A 22,845-nucleotide genomic window follows, 5' to 3' on the forward strand; every position below is an offset into this window, starting at 1 on the left:
CCCTTTTGGAAAACTTTCTTCCCCTTTGAGGGCCGTACAGAGTTTAGAATCTTAACTGAGAAGTTCCAAAGAGGTGCCTGCAGCAGGGCATGAAGATCAACGAAGAGGAGAGAAGATGTCGGGTGGGTACCAGTTGCCAAGAAGTTGGGACCCAGGAAGCAGTCACTCTGTCCAGGTATGTGTGTATGAAAGGGTATGTGAATTGTTGTGCACTTTTTTCGTGTATTATAATCCCCTTTGGCTATGCCCAAACCTTCATTTAACTTTTGTTAATGCCACATCCTGGTCTTGGCTGTGCTGTGGGTAATTAAGGGAGAATCTTGGGAAAGAGAAAGAGGCAGGAGCCACAGGAAGCTAGATTCAATGTAGCAAGATGGGGTGTCACCCACAGTAGCATAGTGGTCTGGAATGAGGTAAGACACCTGTCTGGGTAGCGAGTAAAGCCAAGGATGGATTAGTAGAACCGGTGAGAGCATTGCCAGGCATACTGAGAGGACCCAGGGAAGGGAATCTAGTGAAAAACGTAGATCTGCTTGGGGAACACCGGGACTTCTGTTATTTACTTCCTGAAATGTGAAATGACATTAAAAAAAAAAAAAAAAGCATTCACTACAGCACTGTCTGAAATACAAACGGATTGGAAACAATGTAAATACAAATTAAGAGTAGACTCATTAAATAAATTCTGGAGCAACCATGCAATAGAATACAGACTGGAAAATAACAGGTAAAAACAATGGGGATGCTCTCTACATGGTCAGGGGGAACAAAGAAGCAGAGCAGATAGATGCAAGACAGGGCGGGGAGCAAGATTTTTCACTTACAACTTTCCATTTAATCAAATTTAATATTATCTATTCAGAACGATGAATGACATGTGTTTGTTTGAAGTAGGCCACAGACTGGCTAATCTGGGCCTCGTATGCATCCACAGGTATTTTCTTTAAAAAAAAATTTTTTTTTTAATGTTTATTTATTTTTGAGAGAGAGAGAGACAGAGCACGAGTGGGGGAGGGGCAAAGGGAGAGGGAGACAGAATCCGAAGCAGGCTCCAGGCTCTGAGCTGTCAGCACAGAGCCTGATGTGGGGCTCAAACTCACGAACCGTGAGATCATGACCTGAGCTGAGGTCAGACGCTTAATGGACTGAGCCACCCAGGTGCTCCCGCAGGTATTTTCACCACATAAATTCAGCAGACTTACAAGAAGATAAAAGCAAATGGAAAGCATTGTCTCACAGTCTACCTATAAGTCACAAAGAGAAAAGATACCTTTACGGTGCAGAGAACTAATGGTCACTCCTTCACCCAGTGATGAAATCTAGCCTCACCAAGGACAAGACATGCTAACAAGAGGCTCCCAAGGTGATGCAGTGGGAGGCACACAGCCTCATGTACAGAGGGTCTTACCAAATGGATAACCTGAATCTAATTTTAAGAAAGCCACCAGGGGCGCCTGGGTGGCTCAGTCAGTTAAGCATCTGACTTCTGCTCAGGTCATTATCACATGGCTCTTGAGTTTGAGCCCCACATAGGGCTCTGTGCTGACAGCTCAGAGCCTGGAGCCTGCTTTGGATTCTGTGTCTCCCTCTCTCTCTCTGCCCCTCCCCTGTTCACAGCCTGTCTCTCTCTCTCTCTCAAAAATAAAGAAACTTAAAAAAAAAAAAAGGAAGGAAGGAAAGAAGGAGGGAAGGAAGGAAGGAAGGAAGGAGAAAGCCAGCAGAAAAGGGAACCAGAAAGGGGCACCTGAAAGGGACACCTGGGTGGCTCAGTCAGTTAGGTGTCTGATTCCTGATTTCAGCTCAGGTCATGATCTCACAGTTCATGAGTTCAAGCCCCACATTGGGCTCTGTGCTGACAGCACAGAACCTGCTTCAAATTCTGTCTCTCTCCCTTTCTTTCTCTGCCCCTCCCGCTCTCTCTCTCTCTCTCTCTCCCTCTCAAAATAAATAAAAAATAAACTTAAAAAAAAAAAAGAAAGAAAGAAAACCACCAGACAACTCTAAATTATGTATGTTCTACAAGACAACCAACCTGGTCTCCAAAAATGCCAATGTCATGAAAGTAAAAAAATGTCCGAGGGCCTGTTCCAGATTAAAGGAAACCAAAAAGACACGACATCCAGTGCAGTGTATGGCCCTTAACTGACTCATGGATTTAAGGGAGGGTAGGGGTGGGGGTAATAAAGGAGAACTGGAGAAATCTGAACTGGATTGTATATGAGATGATTATATATCAGATAATACAGTGTTCAATTCCTTGGACATGATAATGGCCTTGTGGATATCGAGGAGAAAGTCCTTTTTCTTAAGAAATACAATAGTATTTGGGGGCGAGGTATTATTGTCAAAAATTGCTTTCAGGGGGCACCTGTGTGGCTCAGTCGGTTGAGCATCCCACTTTGGCTCAGGTCACGATCACATGGCTCATGAGTTCAAGCCCCAGGTCGGGCTCTGTGCTGACAGCTCAGAGCCTGGAGCTTGCTTCAGATTCTGTGCCTCCTTCTCTCTCTGCCCCTCCCCTGCTCACACTCTGTCTCCCTCTCTCTCTCTCAAAAATAAATAAACATTAAAAAAAATTTTTTTTTAACTTGCTTTCAAATGACTCAGCAAAAAATGTACATAGAGTAATAAAGCAAATACTACAAAAGATAATAATTGGTTAATATCTGAGGGGCCTGTGAAATTCATTGTGCTTTCTTTCAAATTTGTCATAGGTTTGAGATTTTTAAAATAAAAAATTGGGAGGAAGTTATTTTTAATAATGGAAAAGATATTCAGCAGATTTCCTAGAAAGGAAATAGGTTGAAATAGTGACAGTAACACAACATGTTCCGCAGGTATGCGATTCGCACAAACACACTACCATCCCCACCAGCAGGGATGTCTGTGTTTTATAGCATGTGGAGAAGACCATTCCTATCTACAGAGGACAGCATCTAAAAGGTAATTCTCCTCATCGCTGCTAGTGCAGAACATGGAGGTAAAGAATTTCGTTTTCCAGACTGAGGCCTCAATCGCGTACCAATCAGGGCATGCTCCACTGTATTTGTCCTAACAGGACAATTTTCTGGTCTGCAAGCTTTCAATGACTCGCATGTGTTTTCTGTGGAAACAAACGCTTCCCTAGCTTTATGGTGTTTCAAGCAGAAGGAAAAATAGCCAACCTGCCTAGGGTCACAGGCCAAAAAAAGGCCAAGGATACGAGTATGGCAGTATGAGAAGTAAAAGAATTGCAGACCTGGAAGAGTGGTACCCTCTCTCTAATGCCCCCTCCTCTGTAAACAACCACCCTGACCTACAAAGGGCAGAGGAGGTGATGCTACTCTTTATTCTTCATATGACACCACGTCCATCAACAGCTAGCCTCTGTGTCAGGGAGGTTGAAGTCATTTTGAGGCCACAAAAGTTTCCTTATGAATGGAATGCTATTTGTGCCAGGCTTTGGTTTTTGTTATGATGGTCCCTTAGGGTGACATCATTCTGAGAGAGTCGGAACATAGCTCATTCGTTCTCTTACCTACTGCAGCAGCGGTCTTTGATGTGGGAAGGTTAGTGCAGTCCCCAATCCCAAACACATTTGGGTATTTCTTGTGCTGCAGAGTTTCTTTATCCACATCCACCCAACCAGCAGCGTCAGCCACGGGACTTGTCTTGAGGACATCTGGCGGGCTCATCGGTGGAGTCACGTGAAGCATTTCATACTACAAAAAAAGGAAAGCATCCAAACTTGTGTTTATTGCAGTATTTCTACAGCCCCACAGCTGTCCCCTGATCTCCCTTACCCATACACCATACTATGGCTGCATGGCACACTGTATACTCAGTGGCTGTCCTAATCCACACCCCCTCCGAGGTTTTCCATGCTTACATGCAGCGTGGTGATAAAACAACTAACCACTCGCTCAGTTGATGTTGTTTCCCCATACAGAGTCAACATGATCCTTTTGGCCAGAGGCATGGGGAAATCAGAAACACTGGAATGAACCTCACTCACATTCTGAAAGAACCCACTGATGTTTCTATTGTTACTAAAACAGAGGAAGTGGTGTTTCTCGTTGCTCTCTGCCTGACCCTCAGCTGACTACTCGTAAAGTCCGTTACTTCCGTTTCATTCCGCAAAGTGGTGCTCAGAGTCGCTGAAACCCACAAAGGTCATGTTCGGGGCTGGTAAGTGAGCACCATTTTCAAACATGGATCAACTCTCAAAACACATAAAGGAAACCATTGGAACACCAACTTAAGATGACATAAAAGGGAGCGCCTGGGTGGCTCAGTCAGTTGAGCATCCAACTTCGGCTCAGGTCATGATTGCATGGTTTGTGAGTTCGAGCTGTACATGAGACTCTGTGCTGACAGCTCAGAGCCTGGAGCCCGCTTTGGATTCTGTGACTTCCTCTCTCTCTCTGCCCCTCCCCTCCTCATGCTCTATCTGTGTCTCTCTCTAAAAAATAAATAATAGGGGTGCCTGGGTGGCGCAGTCGGTTGAGCGTCCGACTTCAGCCAGGTCACGATCTCACGGTCCGTGAGTTCGAGCCCCGCGTCGGGCTCTGGGCTGATGGCTCAGAGCCTGGAGCCTGTTTCCGATTCTGTGTCTCCCTCTCTCTCTGCCCCTCCCCCGTTCATGCTCTGTCTCTCTCTGTCCCAAAAATAAATAAACGTTTGAAAAAAAAATTTAAAAAAAAAATAAATAAATAATAAACATTAAAAAATTTTTTAATAAAAAAAAATATGACATAAAGGGTGGTGAGAATATCAGCTAGCATTTTGGAGGAGAGAGTGATCTGATTCAGTAATAGGTTTACTGAACAGTCTAGGGGGGGTAGGATGGTTTGTCTGTGTATTTTTCCCAGAAAACCTGTATCAACGTTACCCTTGGTAGCAGTGCACTAACCCACCCTGATCAATTTGGATGGCTCATTTAATGTTTTGTTTATGTAGTACTTATTTGCTTATGTAATATTTTTATGGTTTATCCTTCCTATTCTTTTTATTATTGTTCGCAAACTCCATCTAGCAATTTCAAACTGATTCAAGAGCTCCAAAACATTTCACTAAGGAGAAAACTTTAGTGTTTTAAGACAATCCCCACCTTGTGGCAGTCCATAGCCCCTGGTTTCTCTGAGGAGGCCCAGCCCTTGTCAGGGCTGGTCAGTCCTTGACAGCAGAGGGAGGTAAGGAGGTGACTTGTATGTATTCCTCCTCCCAAACAATTATAAGCTTAATTAACCTTAAAGTAAAGGAGAGCTGTCAATAGGCTCTGCTCCTCTGCAAGGTCATCTTGGGTTCTTTAAGGGCATGGGTTCCTGAGGCTGGCTGTGCTAATGAACATGGAGACTGAGCACATGTCTGCAGGATAATGTATGGAATCCAACAGCCATCAGCCACCAAATTATGAAGGCTACGTCTGTTTTTCTATAGTTAAGTAGAACCACTTTTTTTTAGCTGAGGGCTAAGTCTTACCAGAGTCATATCTACCTACTGGCATTAATGTGCTTAAATTTCACAAGCACACATGAACTCCACACATCTTTGCTAGAAGAAAAGTTAAATATTTCCACACAATCATCATAAAGGCATGAAGTTTTACTCAAACTAATATCCTACAAAAGATATACTAGGGTCTGCTTTATAGATTTATTTAAAAGTAACATTGGCATTTAGTTGTAACTTGCTCTTTATCCACTATTTCCACAAACTGTATGTGACGGATAACTTGGTTCTCCTTCATTAACATAAATAATCTATTCAGGGTAGTGGTTTTCAAACTTTAATGTTTATAAGCAGCATTTGGGAGACCTGTGGGAAATGCAGATTCTTGGGCCCCACCACCCCACGATCCCAATCCAGTAGGTCTGGGTGAGGCATAGGAATCTGCACTTTAACAAAATCTCCTACCGATTCTGACACATGAAACCTGTAGGTGACAGTCTTAGAAGCTCTGGCTTGAAGGAACAGGTCCATTTACAAGGAAAAACAGAATGTTATTATATGGTAAGTCACTTTACCTTCCATTTGTTTACCTATAAAGAAATACATTACAGGGATCCCTGGGTAGCTCAGTCATTAAGCATCTAACTCTTAATCTCAGCTCGGGTCATGATCTCACAGTTCATGAGTTCGAGCCGTGCATCAGGCTCCACTCTGAGCCTGCTGGGGATCCGCTCTCTCCCTTTCTTTCTGCCCCTCCCCTGCTCATGCTCTCTCTCAGGCTCTCTCTCTCGCTCTCTCTCTCTCTTTCAAAATAAATAAAACAAAAAAAAAAGAAATACATCACAGTTGACCATTGAACACTGCGGGGGTTAGGCTATAGGCTTTCTTTTTCTTTTCTTTTTTTTTTTTTTAATTCCTTACAGTAGTAGTTCTCAATCCTGATTGTACATGAGAATTGTTAGAGGAACTTTTGAAACGCCCAATCATCAGTCCACACCCCCAAACTAATTAATCAAAATCTGGGGGTTAGACCCAGACATCAGAGTGTTTAAAAGCTCCCCAGGTGATTCCAATGTGCAGCCAGGGCTGAGAGCCGCTACTTTAACGCCTTTTGGTAGATTTTTTGAAATTCATATTTTAAGAGTGGAATTGGGTCTGGAAAGAAATTCTGACCTGACATCCTATCATTTAAAGCAGACACAAATATCTCTTTTCTTTATAAACCCTTTAGAAGAACAACAACCATTTACATATCCAAGTTTCTATCTGCAACTTCAACAATCCACAGCACAGCTGAGAACCAAAGTGAAAAAGACCAAATAACAAAATGATGTTCATGCACTCAAGCCCGTAGAGTTTGCTCAGAAAAGTATGTAGTGGGCCGTCACTTGTAGCCCACTCGCTGTTACTTTACATAAAATCAAACAAGTTTGGCTATCTCATTTTCCAGCCACTAAAGAATTAACAGCAGCAGCTTAAAGGAGCTGAAGTGGTAGGGACCTTCTAACATCACTCACGATTGCCTGACAGCCAAGAAAGAAGAAAACTGGAAAGCCACAAAAAGGACACATACAAAATCAAATAGCAGAGTACTTTGAGACCCTTTTATAAAGTGATAACTAGCCCTAGGAGGCTCTAGGAGCATAACTTTATAAAAGCTATTCAAAATAATGACCCTGAGCTGGGGCAAGTGCATACTAGGTGAGCCTAGGACATCCTGTGACACCAGAAAGCAAGAACGTGCTCAAAATATGATGGCGACATGTCACAAGGACATAGCCATCTTGAAAGGACTCCTACTGGCCAAATCTGGGACAGTTTGAGTGCCAAAAGGACAGTAATGAGTTAAGGACAGTAATGAATTACAAACCATTGGAGGCAAAAAAAAGAATTCATGAATTTATACCTATAACTAATGAACTGAGAGAAAGGAGGGCTTTTGCAGACAGAATGCCAACAGCTTACTGTTAAAGGTGGACAGAATGCTTGATTGGAAAAATCATCATTTTGCAACCACCATAATAAAGACCGGACTAGGCAAAAATTATCGGTGGATGATAAATCCAGTGGGAAACCTAATGAGGAGGGAGTAGGGTATTTGCTTGGTCTTAAAGTGTCTACCCCCCCCCCGACTTATTAGTAGCAAAGGAGGAAAAGAATAACAATATACAGTGGAGAAATTGGGCCATCTTTTGACTGGTGATCAAAATAAATATCATTAATGAGGGGCAGGTGACCATCATGTGCTTTCAAATGTGATACACTAGAAAGACACGATATTGCTTAAACAGCATTTCAGTCTAAAAATGTAGAGCCTGAGGGGCACCTGGTAGCTCAGTCAGTTAAGCATCCGACTCTTGGTTTCAGCTCAGGTCATGATCTTGCAATTCGTGAGTTCAAGCCCCACATCAGGCTCTCTGCTGTCAGCACAAAACCCGCTTCAGATCCTCTGTCCCCCTCTCTCTCTGCCCTCTCCCGCTTGCTCTCTTAAAGCAAAAATAAATAAATAAACTTAAAATGCAGAGCCTGAAACTGATCACAAGAAAATATAAACAAACCCCGAATGAGGAACATGCTATTAAAAAATAAAAGTGGAGAGGGGGGCTGTATTATTCCAAAATATCCACCAGAAAAGGCTATGGAAATGTTCCAGATCAAAGGATGTTCAAGAGACATCACAAATAAATGCAGTACCTGCCTGTTGACTGGGTTCTGCCCTGGAGGGAGAAGCATGCTATAAGTGCTATTGGGTCAATCAACAAAACAAATACAAATGGTAGATTAAAATATTGTATTCATGCCAAATTACCGAACTGATAACTGTACTATGGTTATGCAAGAGAAGAGGGATCTCTCAACAGATTTACAGCAAAGAATTTAGGTACATGGCCATGAAGTAGGATGTATATAACTTACCTTTAGATGCTTTGGGAATATTATATCATATCACATCATACATTATATGTGGAGGGAGGGAGAGATCAAATGATAAAGCCAATTGGGTAAAACGAAAATAAATGAATCTAGGTAAAGGCTACACAGTATACAGTTTTCTTCATACTGTTTGCATTTTTTGCAGCTTCTCTAAGTTTAAGATTATTTGCAAATAAAAGTGTAAATTATGACTTTGAATCATCAGTAACACCTTAAATGATAGTCAATACATACCATTTAAGAAAGGAAAGATGTGTGCAATACATTTTAGAAAAAGCCTGCACTAAAAAGCCTAAAACATGAAGTTTTGATGTTTAGAAGATTAGTTGTTGGTTCACTTCAAAATTCCTTTTTTATGGAACCCTTCATTCCTCTAAAATTGCTGAATGAATAAAATGTCACTATGCGCTGTTTTCTCGTTGCTAACGGCTCTTGCCAGAGTGATATAAACAAACGATTCTCCCATGTATGCTTCTCCAGATGCCTTTACATCTTGTTCTTAATCCTCATAAGCCTCTACAAAAGTACTATTCCTGCTACACAGCAGAAGAAGAAACACACAGGATCCAAGCCCATATACAGAGGCTCAATCTTCCCAAGTTAGGGTATGGCTCCAAAACACCTTTCAAGGATTTTGAAGTGCTTCCTTTTGTGCACCAGTGAAAGATGCTTTTTTCTTTTTCAGTTTATTTATTTTTGAGACAGAGAGAGACAGAGTATGAATGGGGGAGGGGGCAGAGAGAGAGGGAGACACAGAATCGGAAACAGGCTCCAGGCTCTGTGCCATCAGCCCAGAGCCGGACGCGGGGCTTGAACTCACGGACCGCGAGATCGTGACCTGGCTGAAGTCGGACGCTTAACCGACTGAGCCACCCAGGCGCCCCACCAGTGAAAGATGTTTAAAGACATCCTCTTCCACAGGGGAAAGACACCCCTGTCACCTGTAAACTACCCACAAACAGGGCTGTTTCTCACACAGCATAAATAGAGAAATCACCAAATCCTCCATTTAAGGAAGCCCTTCCTGAATTCTAGGCAGACCTGAAGTCATCAAGTATTTTTGGCTGCTTCAAGTGACTCAGTAGAAGAAAAGTGGAAATACAAAATAGGATATAAATTCACTTGAAACAAGTAGATAAACCCTCCTCAGCTCCCATGCATGCAGCCCCCCTCTTTCTCTTCCCCATCCATTCTAGTCCACCTTCTCTCCTATTACTGCCCTAATACGCTCATTGTAACCAGCCTCCCCCAGCATGCAGAGGGCGACAGGGAGGAGGGAGCCACAATGTTGTCGGCATCTAGGGCAGTGTTTCGCCGACAGCTGGACCTCAGCACTCACTGAAATCACTTGGGTCTCTCCAGGTTTGTCCAGATTCTCAAAAACGGCCTCTTGTCTATCGGCTCGGACTTCGATGAGGTTTTGCTTGTAGTTAACAGTGAGGTCCCTCTCCTGGATGATCTCCTGCAGGGCAGCAGCGTACTTCTTAACCCCAAAAATTGCTCCGAGGGAAGTGTTGAAGATGATATTGGCCTTGGATCGCTTCCCCGTCTGGGAAAAAAGGAAAGGACAGAAACAGCCGACACCAAAGCATTACTTCAGCCACTTCGTTTTTTAACTTACACAAGAATTAAAACCCTTACAAGAGAGCTCACCAGCTTTCTCTATCACTAGGCACTGGTGGAGCGAGGCCTCCTTCTTACCTTCTGCCAGTGACACAGCAACTAAGGGCACATTTGAGTTGGGGGGGTTAAGAGGGCACTGCTCATTTGCAGGCCAGAGATGAAGGTCAAGTCCAGGGAAAGATGGTCTGAACTGTTCATTCATATACTCATTTGTTCATTCACTCAATAAATATTTAATGAGGTCCTAGAGCTGGTCAGGCACTGTTCTAGGTGCTGCAGTAACAGTAGTGAACAAAGTTCCCATCCCACTGGCTCATACACACTAGAATTCTTCGTATGTTTCAGAGGCTAATATTCTCCCAGATGCCTAAGATCTTATGGCGCCTGAAAGAGAAACTTCCTCTCAGCTGTCCAAGACTTAAAAGAAAAGAGTTTTGCAGAGACAATTCCAGGAAGGAAGAAACAACTCGTCTTCTCCCCTTTTCCTTTGTTCAGTTCCTTTTCAGATTTGCTCAGCTGAATCATACTATTTGAAAGAAGTGAGGTGGGTGAAAACCTCCAAAGGCTGTGCCATCCAGGAATTCTCTTGAATCAGAAGCCCATTTCTTAGAAATAGAAAAGATGAGAAAGAATGAAATCTGGCCTTTTGTAGCAACGTGGATGGAACTGGAGAGTGTTATGCTAAGTGAAATAAGTCGTACAGAGAAAGACAGATACCATATGTTTTCACTCCTATGTGGATCCTTAGAAACTTAACAGAAGACCATGGGGGAGGGGAAGGAAAAAAAAAAGGTTAGAAAGGGAGGGAGCCAAAACATAAGAGACTCTTAAAAACTGAGAACAAACTGAAGGTTTACAGGGCGTGGGAGGGAGGGGAGGGTGGGTGAGGGGTATTGAGGAGGGCACCTGTTGGGATGAGCAGTGGGTGTTGTATGGAAACCAATTTGACAATAAATTTCATATTTAAAAAAAATAAAAAATAAAAAAATTTTAAAAAAGAAAGAGGAATGATGAGTCCGACTGTTGCTTAATTCCCCAGGGGGGTTGGCGCAGGTTTGCATAACTCAGGTGAAGGCTTCCCAGTGTGGTTCCAAGCACACGTCCAAAGGTTCTTTGGTCCCACCTGCCCCTTCCCTTCTCTCCCCTTCTCTCACCTGTCCCTTTACAGAACCACAGACTGCTTTGAATCCTGACACTGCCTCAAGTCAGACCACGCTGTGGTAAACCACATGTGACATGTCACACAAGGGCCGGAGGGCGAGAGCAGCTTCCCGGAGCTTCATGCCAGGTATACTCAAGCTGTGGACACTGGCTCTGACACGTATCTTTGAGGAATGCTGGGAGTGTCCCCACCCAAATACCTCTTTCCACTAAGGTTTGAAGTTCTAGGTCAACAATTTTTTTTTTTTTTTGTCTTTAGAATTGGCATTTGCCTACTGTATTCTCAATGATGTTTATTAAGAACCTGAAAATATACATAACCTTGAACTTAAGCGGGAGCAATTGAGGATACTGTATGTGTAAGAACAAACAATGTACAACAAATTGTCCAACTATATGGAAATATTTAAACAATGTCTAACACGGCTCCCCAGTAGATTTCTATATACACATTAGAAAGTATGTTACAAAGACTATTTAATAACAATGAGTACATCTAAATTTGCATGGTATGATTGTAACCATGTTAAAAAATGTACAGGAAAAAAATAGAAGGATGTGTCAAATTGATAACAGCAGCTATATCAGAGTAATTGGATTATAGGGACTTCCTTTTTTTCTAGTTTATAAGCCACCAATTATATAATTTTGTACATATGTAATAAAAATTTACAAATCAGAAAGGTATTGTGACAAGGACAAAATGGAATTCTGGCATCTCTTTATTAGCACCGTCTGCCCTCCTTGTCTCTGTCCCTGGACAGGAAGCATACCTTCCTGAAATAGGCTTCTGACAAATACATGATCTTCTGGGGGGCCCCAGCACACTTTACAGGGGTATTCGGGAAGGTGAAGATGGCATTGCCCTCCTTGAAGTCCTGCAAAGCTTTCCACGTCTTCTCTACTGTCTTCACCGAATAATTGGACCCGATTTTGGGATGCTCAAAACCTTCAGGTAAGCCTTTAATCTGCAAGAAAGCACACCAAGAAACTAGTTTTTTAACAAAAGCGCAAATTCACAGGAGTGTAAATTTTTTGACCAAAGTGCAAAAACTCTTGTTTAGAGCCTTTGTTCTCGGCCGTTTCTATAACCTCTCAAGTATTTCAGTCCAATTATTAGCCCCCAGTATTCATACACACATAAGAGCAGGTAGGTAGGTGGGTGAGGGATCTGCTAAGACCAGGGCTGTGGGGCCTGAAGTCAACTGTCAACCCGCAGAATGGGCCCAGCCCCAGGGAACCCCTTCTCCTCCCTGGCCTTGAGACCATGATTTGGACAGACCTCTTCCCACCATCACAGGGAGGACAAGAAGCCAGCCATACTTCCCTTTTGGAGAACGAGCTGCCATCCTGGGAAGAAGAAGAATGACAGACAGAACCAAGAGCCATACTGTCAATAATCGCAAATGTCAACTACCCATTATCGAAGGTTGTACCATATCAGACTCTTGGCAAAGGCAGTAAGGGCAGGTAATTAAAAACATGGACTTGGGAACCCCACAGATCTGGCTTGAGTCCCAGCTTTTCTACTTACAGGTGTTATGACCCTGGGTAAATTAGCTAATATCCCTGAGCCAGTGGGGTTTCAAAGTATGGTACCTGGGAACTTCCTAGAAATGCAAATTATCAGGCCCCACCCAGACCTACTGATTCAGAAACTCAGGGGCAAGCCCAGAAACCTGTTTTATCAGGATCTCTGGGTGGTTCTAATGTACACCAAGAAGTTTATGTTCCTCACCTGTAAAATGGGGATAAAAGTAACTGCTTCGGAGGGTTGTTGGCAGAAGTATGTGAAACCACGCACAGAAAGCGCTTGGGAAAATAACACCCACACAGTAAGTGCTCCATAAGTGTTAGTGTATTCCTGCCAGGAAGATTACCTGGGCGCTTGTCCTTAATGTTAGGAGGTTGATAGAGGACAATGAAGATGGAATAGATTGAGTTGAGACTCAGGCACCAGTTCTTCCAGCAAGAGCAGAGAACTGTCAAACAACAGTCATCAAGATGCACTGGTCCTTCAGAACCCTGCCAGGCTGCTCTCCAGGCCATAGGGCCACCACTCGACACCCATCCCTCAGCTCTCAAGGAAACAGAGGGCTATGGTCTCCTCCTCAATGTAAAAAGCAACCATTTCTCCGATCATATCTCCTGCTGTAGTTTAAGTAGTTATAATATCAGCAGTCTCAACAATCATCATCATTATGATTATCATTATTATTATAGGATCACCTTGTATTTTAATGTTTCTGAAGTTTCATCCCATGCTAACAGTAGATATTCGCTGCACGCCTCTGAGGCAGGTGGGAAAACAGTACTGGCTCCTAGGCACAGACGAGGAAACTGAGGAGAGCAAGGTTGAGAGACCCACCTAGAATCTTACAGAACCAGATGCCGAGGCTCCTGACCACTGCCTAGGGTTCTTCTCACACGACCTCCATACTTCCTGGTTCCCAAAGCAAAACGCACTATCCAAGAGACAAACAAACAACTGATCTTTTATCTCCCTCATCACTTTTCTCTAGTTCGAAGACATTGTTGTCAAGGAAAAAGGTGCCACAAAGTGGTAACCAGGTTTATTTTAGGGAAACTGGTCACAAAGGGCCGTTTATGACTCCTCATCCAATTCAAGTTGCTTCCCTGGGAACTCGGGAGCAGAGAGGGGCAGGGAGAGTCACAGAAAGAGAGGAGACCTCACTCCCTCTTTGGCCGAGCTGGCCAGGGAGCAGGACCTCACACTGCAGGGACTCCATGGAGCTTGGGAGGGGAAGAGGCAACTCAGTCCTACACAGCAAGGTAGTTTTCCTGTGAGTGTGAAAAAGCCTGCTGTTTTGCAAGAACTGCCATTAGGGATGGACATACTAAACTCAGATTAAAGCTTAAAGCTAAAATATATCATTATCACTGACAGAATCTTAGAGATGATTTTTCAAAAACCATAAAACGACCACTGAGAAGAAAAAAAACAAAACAAAACTAAGAGGATCCCTTAGAACTGTTTCTTGTCAAAACGAATACAAAGCAACTAAATACAGCATTTGATCTTAGCATAAGTAGGCCAGTGTAACACAGAAGTAGTTTAAAACGGTACCTTCTCAGGTGCCTGGGTAGCTCAGTCCATTAAGCGTCAGACTCTTGATTTCAGCTCAGGTCATCATCTCACAGTTCTTGAGTTCAAGACCTGTGGTGGGCTCCACACTGTCAGGGCAGAGCTTGCTTGGGATTCTCTCTCCCTTTCTCCCTGTCCCTCTGCCCCTCCCCTGTGTTCTCATTCTCTCTCTCTCTCTCTCTCTCAAAAGTAAATAAATAAATCTTAAAATAGTACCTTCTCATAGTCCAGCTGGATTCCAAGAGCAATAATAAGATATTTGTAGGAGATCTGGAACACAAAACAGTAATATTTTAGACCAGGATCCCAGGAGCGGCAGCCCTCAGCCCCACCCCTGTGTGGCCACCATCATGTTTCCATGTTTTAATGTGTATGCCTTGAGGCTGTGGGTGATGGGCAGGGCACAGGGAGGGAGGCACACTCCAGTTTGCCATCATGTCTGCCATTCTCTGTCACCTCACACCTCAGTGTTTCGCAAGTACTGTATTGTATAACCACACCCCCCCCCCCCAGGGCTTTTGACTCCTGTATTTTTACATAGTGGACAGTGATACAAAGAAGTCACAATTATTTGTATGGTGCCTGTGTTAACACTTTCTCGTGCTGAGGGGTGGGAGAATCACTTCCTCATCTTAAAAGACAACCGGGACGCCTGGGTGGCGCAGTCGGTTAAGCGTCCGACTTCAGCCAGGTCACGATCTCGCAGTCCGTGAGTTCGAGCCCCGCGTCAGGCTCTGGGCTGATGGCTCGGAGCCTGGAGCCTGTTTCCGATTCTGTGTCTCCCTCTCTCTCTGCCCCTCCCCCGTTCATGCTCTGTCTCTCTCTGTCCCAAAAATAAATAAAAACGTTGAAAAAAAAATTAAAAAAAAAAAAAAAAAGACAATCAACTTTCCTTAAAATCTATGGAGTGATGTGTGAATCCCAAGCAAATCTGACCTGTCGTGTGGATTGGACCAACATTGTGAGAAACTGCTCTTTTGAGGGCCATGGAAAAAAATGTGACATAATGTACCTGATCTTAATTATCTATTTATAACCTAAAAGCTCCCTCTTTAAACATGGGTATTGTGATCACTCATGCCAAGGGCAAAGTATCCATATTTATCATGATGGAAATGTGGGTTTAAGATCAGAAGGAAGACAAGTTGAGGCCAGAAGAGTGTAAGCAAAAAGGATACAAAGAAACAGAACTTGCAGGGACAGCTGGGTGGCTCAGTCGGTTAAGTATCCAACTCTTGATTTTGGCTCAGGTCATGATTTTATGGTTCGTGAGATCGAGCCCCACCTCCAGCTCTGCGCTGACAACACAGAACTTGCTTGGAATTCTCTCTCTCCCTTTCTCTCTGTCTCTCTGTCTCTCAAAATAAATAAATAAACATAAAAGAAAAAGAAGAAAGAAAGAAAGAAAGAAAGAAAGAAAGAAAGAAAGAAAGAAAGAAAGAAAGAAAGAAAGAAAGAAATGGGACTTGCCCTGAAAACTAGAGGTGGAGAATGATTGTAATGAAAGTCAGGAGCCCAGAAAGGAGAAATGGATTGTAATTAATTATCACAATCTTGTACTAAATGGAGAAGCAGAGCAGCGAGCGGAGCAGGTCACAATTGAAGAGAGAGAACTCCAAGACCAGAGAGTGCTTGGCTCAGGCTGGGGAGCCATGGGCAGCAAGCTTCTGCAGAGGTGTTGCCCTGGGATCCAGGAGGCTCAGCTCCAAGGTCACCTCTACAGTGAGGCCTTCCAATGATTCCTCCCCAATGGCTCCTTCTGGGAGCTCTCTTACTGTGGTGTACATGATGCATTATAGCACTGGTGCTATTATATAGGAGTAATGTCTCCTTCCACTACATTGATGACTCCCAGAAGATAAAGGTTAGGTCTTATTCTTTATATTCCTAGAATCTAGCACAGCCACTAAATTAAAGTGAGGAACTCAGTAACGTTGGATGGATGGATGGATGGATGGATGGATGGATGGATGGATGGTTTCAGTTGTTTATGAAATATATAATTTTTCAAAGTGTATAATATACACATCTTCCTCCATATGATTTGTCTATTCATGACAGCTGTGCCCTGAAACTCCTTGTTCTGTAAGAAAGTGTACCAGGCCCATTAACTACCTGACTGAACTATGTTGAGTCTTCAGGGTATGTGAGGTCAGATGGGACATGGGGTCGGAGCAGGAGGTGATGATCTACAGGTAAAACATGAACACTATCAACAAGAAAAACCTTTGGTTTCTGTCTGCCCTGACTGTCTAATAAGAGAATAATATTGATTATTTTTAAGGACTAGTAACTGTCAAATTTAAGATTATGAAAAAGAAATCATTAAGGGAGAATAAACCTTAAGAGAGCAAAAAACAAAAAGAAAGCCTCAAGCCTTCTGAATGAATTCAAGTTTTGAGGCCAGATGATCTAAATTCTAAGGAATTTCAAAAACTTGTAGACAAGACTTTTGAGCAATGACAGAGAACAGTCTAGACATTGCCAGAAGGCTAAATACAGGCAAATATTCTAATTTTATACAGGGGAATGTGGGCAGTAAACTCTGATACTAATAACTTAGTAGATAGGATGTCCTCCATTGCAAAATTCTAGGCTCATTTGCTAAGCAAATGTCTCTTAGTGATTTGGGAAAAGACCTCCAACATGGGTTCACAGATTGTAAACTGCTTTCAGTCAGTCAGCAGTCAAGAACTATGCTGGCACACAGTAGGTACTTAATAAGAATTTCCTGTTCCTTTTTTTCAGGTATTCTTTAAAAAATAATAACAGTAACAATTTCTTGAGCATGCACTCTGTGCAGGGCACTGCTCTAAATCCTTCACATGTTTTGGGGTGCTTGGGTGGCTCAGTCAGTTAAGCATCCGACTTCAGCTCAGGACATGATCTCCTGGTTCATGAGTTTGAGTCCCATGTGGTGCTCTGTGCTGACAGCTCAGAGTCTGGAGACTGTTTTGGATTCTGTTTTGGATTCGGATTCTCTCTCTCTGTCCCGCCTCACTCATGCTTTCTCTCTCTCTCTCTCTCTCTCTCTCTCTCTCTCTCTCTCTCTCTCTCTTTCACACACACACACAATAAACAAACATTAAACATTAAAACAAATTTTTTTAATCCTTCACATGTTTTAAGCCGTTTAATCCTCAAAATAACCCAATGAGGTAGAGGTGGTATTACTAGTCCCATTTTATACAGATAAAGAAACTGAGACACAATTTGTTCACAAATATTTATGGAGCACCTTCTATGTGACAGATCTTGTGCTAGGTCCTGGACAGATAACACCAAACAAGAAAGATACATTTCCTACCCCTCCAAGAACTCAGTCTAGTGGGTGAGATAGGTATTACCAGATAATCTCACAAATAATTACTAAATCACAGAATGCTGTGATAGCGTGTCCAGGGGATACCTGACCCAGTCCAGTAGGTTAGGGAAGGCTTTCCTGAAGGGGTATAGCTAGGGTAAAGCTAAGTAGGAGTTAGCTAGGGAAAGAGAGAAACTCAGCATGTGAAAATGTCCTGGGGAAGAAGGAAGCCAAGGCATGTGAAATGAAAGGAAAATCTACTGGAGCAGAAATGAGACAGAGAATAGAACCAGAATCAAGTTAAGTTTGGAGAAGGACAACGGCCAGCCCACACAGAGCCTAAGGGACACATTCCAGACAGAGACCCTTCCATCAGGGAAGAGTCAGAGACACAACAAGGCTGGATTTCAGCAATCCCTTCAACTCAGTCTTGAAAAAATAGTGAAGTGTAAACTAAGAATGGAACAATTTTGGTAAATTTTTAGCAAAAAATATTTGCTGAAGAAGGTTGATTCATTGATGCGAGCTAGAAAAAGCTCTCTAGAGACAGAGATTTGGTTTTACCAAATTAAAACCCTGAACTTAAATGAATCTATCATAGATAATGGCTAGGGGGAAAATGTTAATCGGATGACAGAGTCACAAACCCAAAAGATCCAGGCAAGTTGGGAAGAGGAACTAAAACCAACAAGACAATATCTCCCCCATGAGATGTTTTATGCAGATCTCTGATATCTGGCTAACATACTTAATAAAATCTTGGAAGACAGTTCTGCCAGCTCACGGCAATTTCTTCCCCAGCCCTAAAACAAAACCCTGCAACTTTCCTAAGAGTCTGAGCCTTACATGTCTAAGGCTCAGAAGTGAGAACACCTACCAGTGCCTTTCATTCTTAAGACATGGGACAAGTTTATGATTCTTAAGATATGCACAAACCCAACCACAGAGGACTCTGAGCCATACATGTAATATGAAGGGGTCTAATCAAGGAGGCAGGCACTGCTGTACCAAAGAGGTGATATATGTTGTCAGGGACAGGTGCCCTGGCCCCACAAGCAGTGAACTGGCAGAGGAAATGAGCCCCAAAGCTCAAACTTGTGAACTATGAATAATCTTCTGTTTAATTCTGTCTGTTCTCTTAGAGACAGACAAAAGAGACAGAAAATAAGTTCATCAACAGGGAGAGATAAATAATTTTTAAGTATGTATGTATATATATATATATTATGTATAGAATATGATATATATCATATATGTAATATATAGAACATATATATTCTAATCCATTACATATTTCCATATCCATATATGGCTTTCTACATATATATACATACATGTACATATGTGTATGTAAATATATGCATATGTATGTGTGTGTGTGTGTGTGTGTGTGTGTGTATATATATATATATATATATATATATATATATAGCCTGACTTGACATTGGTTCATATGAGAAAAACACCCAGAAGTTTGAACTGACCTCAAGCCCAGCATGAATCAGCATTGTGGTAACTGCCTGCTAAAAAGGCAAATGCTAACTTAGGCTATATCCAGTTGTCAGAGAGAATGATCTCACTCTATTCTGGGCTATTCTGTAAAGTTGCCTATTCTTCCAGGCAACCTTTTTCATGGGGGCACTAACAAGCCAGATGATGTCCAAAGCAGGGTAGAGAGAACAGTGAGAGGATCAGAGACCACAAAACAGGAGAAAGAATTGAGGAAAGTGGAGACGGGGCACAAATCTACCTGAAGAATAGATTTACACAGATGATAAGACCCATCTTCAAATAGTTGAAGGATTCTCCCACAGAAAAGAAAGATATTCTTGGCCAGGCTACAGGATAAAACAAGGGACAAGAAATTATTGAGGCAAATAACACCCTGGGGGTCTAACAAAGAGTATGAAAGTAATTACACAAATGGATTCTGACTCAGTAAAGGCAAAAATTTCATATGACATGTCTATCTGTCTGTCTGCCTGTCTGTCTAAAAAATGGAGAGGGATCACTTGTTATCAGAGAGCTCCTTGACCCTGGGACATGTAAATACCAACCCATTTTAAATTCAATCCCTCCCCCACGTGCCCCAATCTCAGTTACTCTGCTGTATTTATTTTCACTAATACTCATCACCTTCTAACACACTATATAATATACTTACTATGTCTATTAGTTATCGGATGCCCTTCCCCACTTGAATATAAAATCAAGGAGAGTAAGGATTTTTGTTTCTTTTTGTTCACTCATGCCTAAATCTGTATCTAGCTTATAGAAGATGCTTAATAGGGGTACCTGGCTGGCTCAGTCAGTAGAGCATGCAACTCTTGATCTCAGAGTCATGAGTTTGACCCCACATTGGGCATAGAGCTTATGAAAGAAGAAGGGGAGGGGAGAGAAGGAGAGGGAAGGGAAAGAGGCACCTGGGTGGCTCAGTCAGTTAAGCTTTCAACTCTTGATATCAGCTCAGGTCATCATTGAGCCCCGAGTCAGACTCTGTGCTGAGCACAGAGCCTGCTAGGGATTCTCTCTCTCCCTCTCTCTCTCTCTCTCTCTGCCCCTCCCCCTCTTGCTTACACACAATCATGCTCACAGTCTCTCTCTCAAAGTAGAAAATATACTTAATAATTATTTGTGGGAAGAGGAAGGCAGGCAGGCAGGCAGACAGACAAGCAGGCTGGCTGGCTGGCTAGAGAGCCAAAGATCAATAACGTTATAAGGCAGGTACTCCTGATCTGGGTTTAGAAAAAAGCTACAAAGAATCTCTGAACTCAGTGAAATTAAATGCAAAATTTGGTATGTATGTGAATTTTCTAGACAGGGCTTATTTTCAGGTGTTCAGAAAAATCCATGACCCAAGGAAGAGTTACAAATGCCTGTCACCAATGAGCCCCTGCTTAGAGGAAGGGACTGGACTTGAAACCCTTCAGATCCCCACCCACTTCCAGATTCTACAGCTCTGTGAAAATGCCAGAGTGCACCGCCTGCCACAGCCATGAGCGTGGCAACAGACAAGAGGACATGACACTGCAGATGCCTCCTGAGCCCATCATCTCACCATCCGCCCTCATCCCCTCAGTCAAACACAGGGGCTTTGATCTCGGGGTGATGGGAGGAGACTCTAAATGGTACTGAACACTTGAGAGCCTCAAGCTCTAGCCACAGAAAATCTTCTTAGCCCTGGTACAATCCAGACTCACACAGTCCCTCATCACTCTGGCATAGCAACCCCTGGTGTAACTGGGATGGATATTTTCCCACATCCCCTTCCTCTGGGAGGTCAGCCATCAGGTAAAGAAGCTGGCTGTTTCAAAGGTAAAAGAAGGGAGGTGCCTGCTATTTTAACACGTAGCAGTAGTATTTGTTGAATAAACATTCAGATGCAAGATACTGTACCAGGCAACAGAGCAACAGTGGGTGTTCAACAAACACATGTCTTAGTTATTCATTTATTCAGCATCACTCAGTCCTTTTGTCTACCCCATCCTCCAATCACCACATGCTTTCCCACCTCATGCTGTATCAACACACATACATCCATGAACACACATTCATATATGTTGCTCTCTCTCCACGAAGCTGTCTAGCTTGGTAACTGTTGTGCATTAACACAAGCCCTGATTAACAAAAGCCAAAGGCCCCCAGTGGTTACCTCCTTGCCATTGTCTGTGTGGATGCAGTTCTTGTCTGGGTTCAGCTCAATCACTCTGGCTTTGATCCATTCTACTCCAGATGGTATCACACTTGCGGTGGGACGGCCTGACGAGGATAACTGTTTGGCACCTGCACCCACCAGCGTCCAGATTGGCTGGTAGAAATGTCTCTGAGAAGCAAAGTATTTGGCGATTCAAAAGGGTTAAAATTCAAGGCACATGAGCTAGACTCTCAGTTACTCCCTTCCAACCCTTGGATCATCACAAGTAGAAGTCTTAGAAGTTTAGCCTCCCCCCTCCATTGGTGTCTCCCATTATGCTAAGCTCTGAAGGGCAGTCACCCAACATAAGAATTCTGCCAAGAAAATTAAAAAAAAAAAAGCCATCAACTATGTTTCATGACCATTGTATTATTTATTGCTCAAAGTTGACTTGGTGCTTAACACGTACATGTTATATATACATGCATACATACATATACATGATGGATACATTTACGCACACAGACATAAAGGAAAATCAAGCCTAGAATCCTAAATATGGTTCCTTAGAAGCATCTGGAGACTACAGTAAGTCTGGAAATTTTATAACCATTTTTGAGGAGTCTCAAAACTTCTTTTTTTTTAATTACAAAAAAATTTTAGTATTTATTTATTTTTAAGAGAGAGACAGAGTGCGAGTGGGGGAGGGGCAGAGATAGATGGAAACACAGAATCCGAAGCAGTCTCCAGGCTCCGAGCTGTCAGCACAGAGCCCAATGTGGGGCTCGAACTCGTGAACCATGAGATCATGATCTGAGCTGAGGTCAGACACTTAACCGACTTAGCCACCCAGATGCCCCTCAAAACTTCTTTAACTTCCAACTGTGTTTCCCAAGCCCATGGAAGACTACATACATTCCCTATCAGCCCCAGTACACCCTCCTCTTCTCTCTGAGGCTTTACACCTGAAGCCGGTAGGCACCAGATTCTACCTTATAATGCCAAATTCCCACTGTGTCCTGGAATTCTCCTGCTTCAGATGGTCGGTCCTCTCTTGATATAAGTTAGTTTCGAAAGTTCTAGACTCATGGGCAAAGGACAGATTGATCTAATGGCTTCTGAGAATCCCAATACACTCATGGAGTGGCCTGGGGGACCAAGAACTCTCAACACTGTCAAAACGCCTTAATCTGGCTGGACAGAGTTGCCAGCCACAGAGCAGTAAAGAGGATATAACAAATGGCTTTGCAATCTCCCTACAGCCAGTAATGGATGTGATCAAAGACGAGGGGGGCAGATGCCTCCAATGGTGAGAACTTACTCATTTCAACTCCATCTTGAACAGAAAAAGGAATAAAAATAGAAGCCCAGACTCTTTTTCAGACTACACACAAGCATCAACTCCACCAATCACAACACAGGACACAGGAGGGAAAGTACCAAACCCCTGAGCCCCTGGCAACACCTTTGAAAGACTCCTGTCCCAAACTTCCTCACGGGGAAGGACCAGGAAGCCAGGATTCTGGCCTCCTAAATTGTGCCCATTGCTTCAGAAGAGCCCTCATACAAAGAGTAACCCCAATGGGAGACCTGCCCATGGCTTAGCTATAATACACCACAGGCCCCTGACAGAGCTGTCAGATCACTGTCATT

At 43.0% G+C, this 22,845-nt stretch overlaps 1 protein-coding gene across 2 annotated transcripts in view; it reads right to left on the reverse strand.

The window, feature by feature from the left end:
* SQOR (sulfide quinone oxidoreductase) overlaps positions 1–22,845 on the reverse strand; it is a 49,156-nt gene that overhangs the window by 3,579 nt on the left and 22,732 nt on the right. For both annotated transcript variants that reach the window (XM_053224056.1, XM_053224057.1), the window contains exons 3-7: positions 21,211–21,381; positions 14,471–14,524; positions 11,922–12,116; positions 9,704–9,913; positions 3,518–3,701 (exon numbers count right to left, since the gene is read on the reverse strand). In XM_053224056.1, coding sequence (XP_053080031.1) covers positions 3,518–3,701; positions 9,704–9,913; positions 11,922–12,116; positions 14,471–14,524; positions 21,211–21,381 — 814 coding nt within the window. The remainder of the gene's footprint in view (positions 1–3,517; positions 3,702–9,703; positions 9,914–11,921; positions 12,117–14,470; positions 14,525–21,210; positions 21,382–22,845) is intronic.

Source organism: Acinonyx jubatus, chromosome B3 (assembly GCF_027475565.1).
Source record: "Acinonyx jubatus isolate Ajub_Pintada_27869175 chromosome B3, VMU_Ajub_asm_v1.0, whole genome shotgun sequence".
Classification (NCBI taxonomy): Eukaryota; Metazoa; Chordata; class Mammalia; order Carnivora; family Felidae; genus Acinonyx; species Acinonyx jubatus.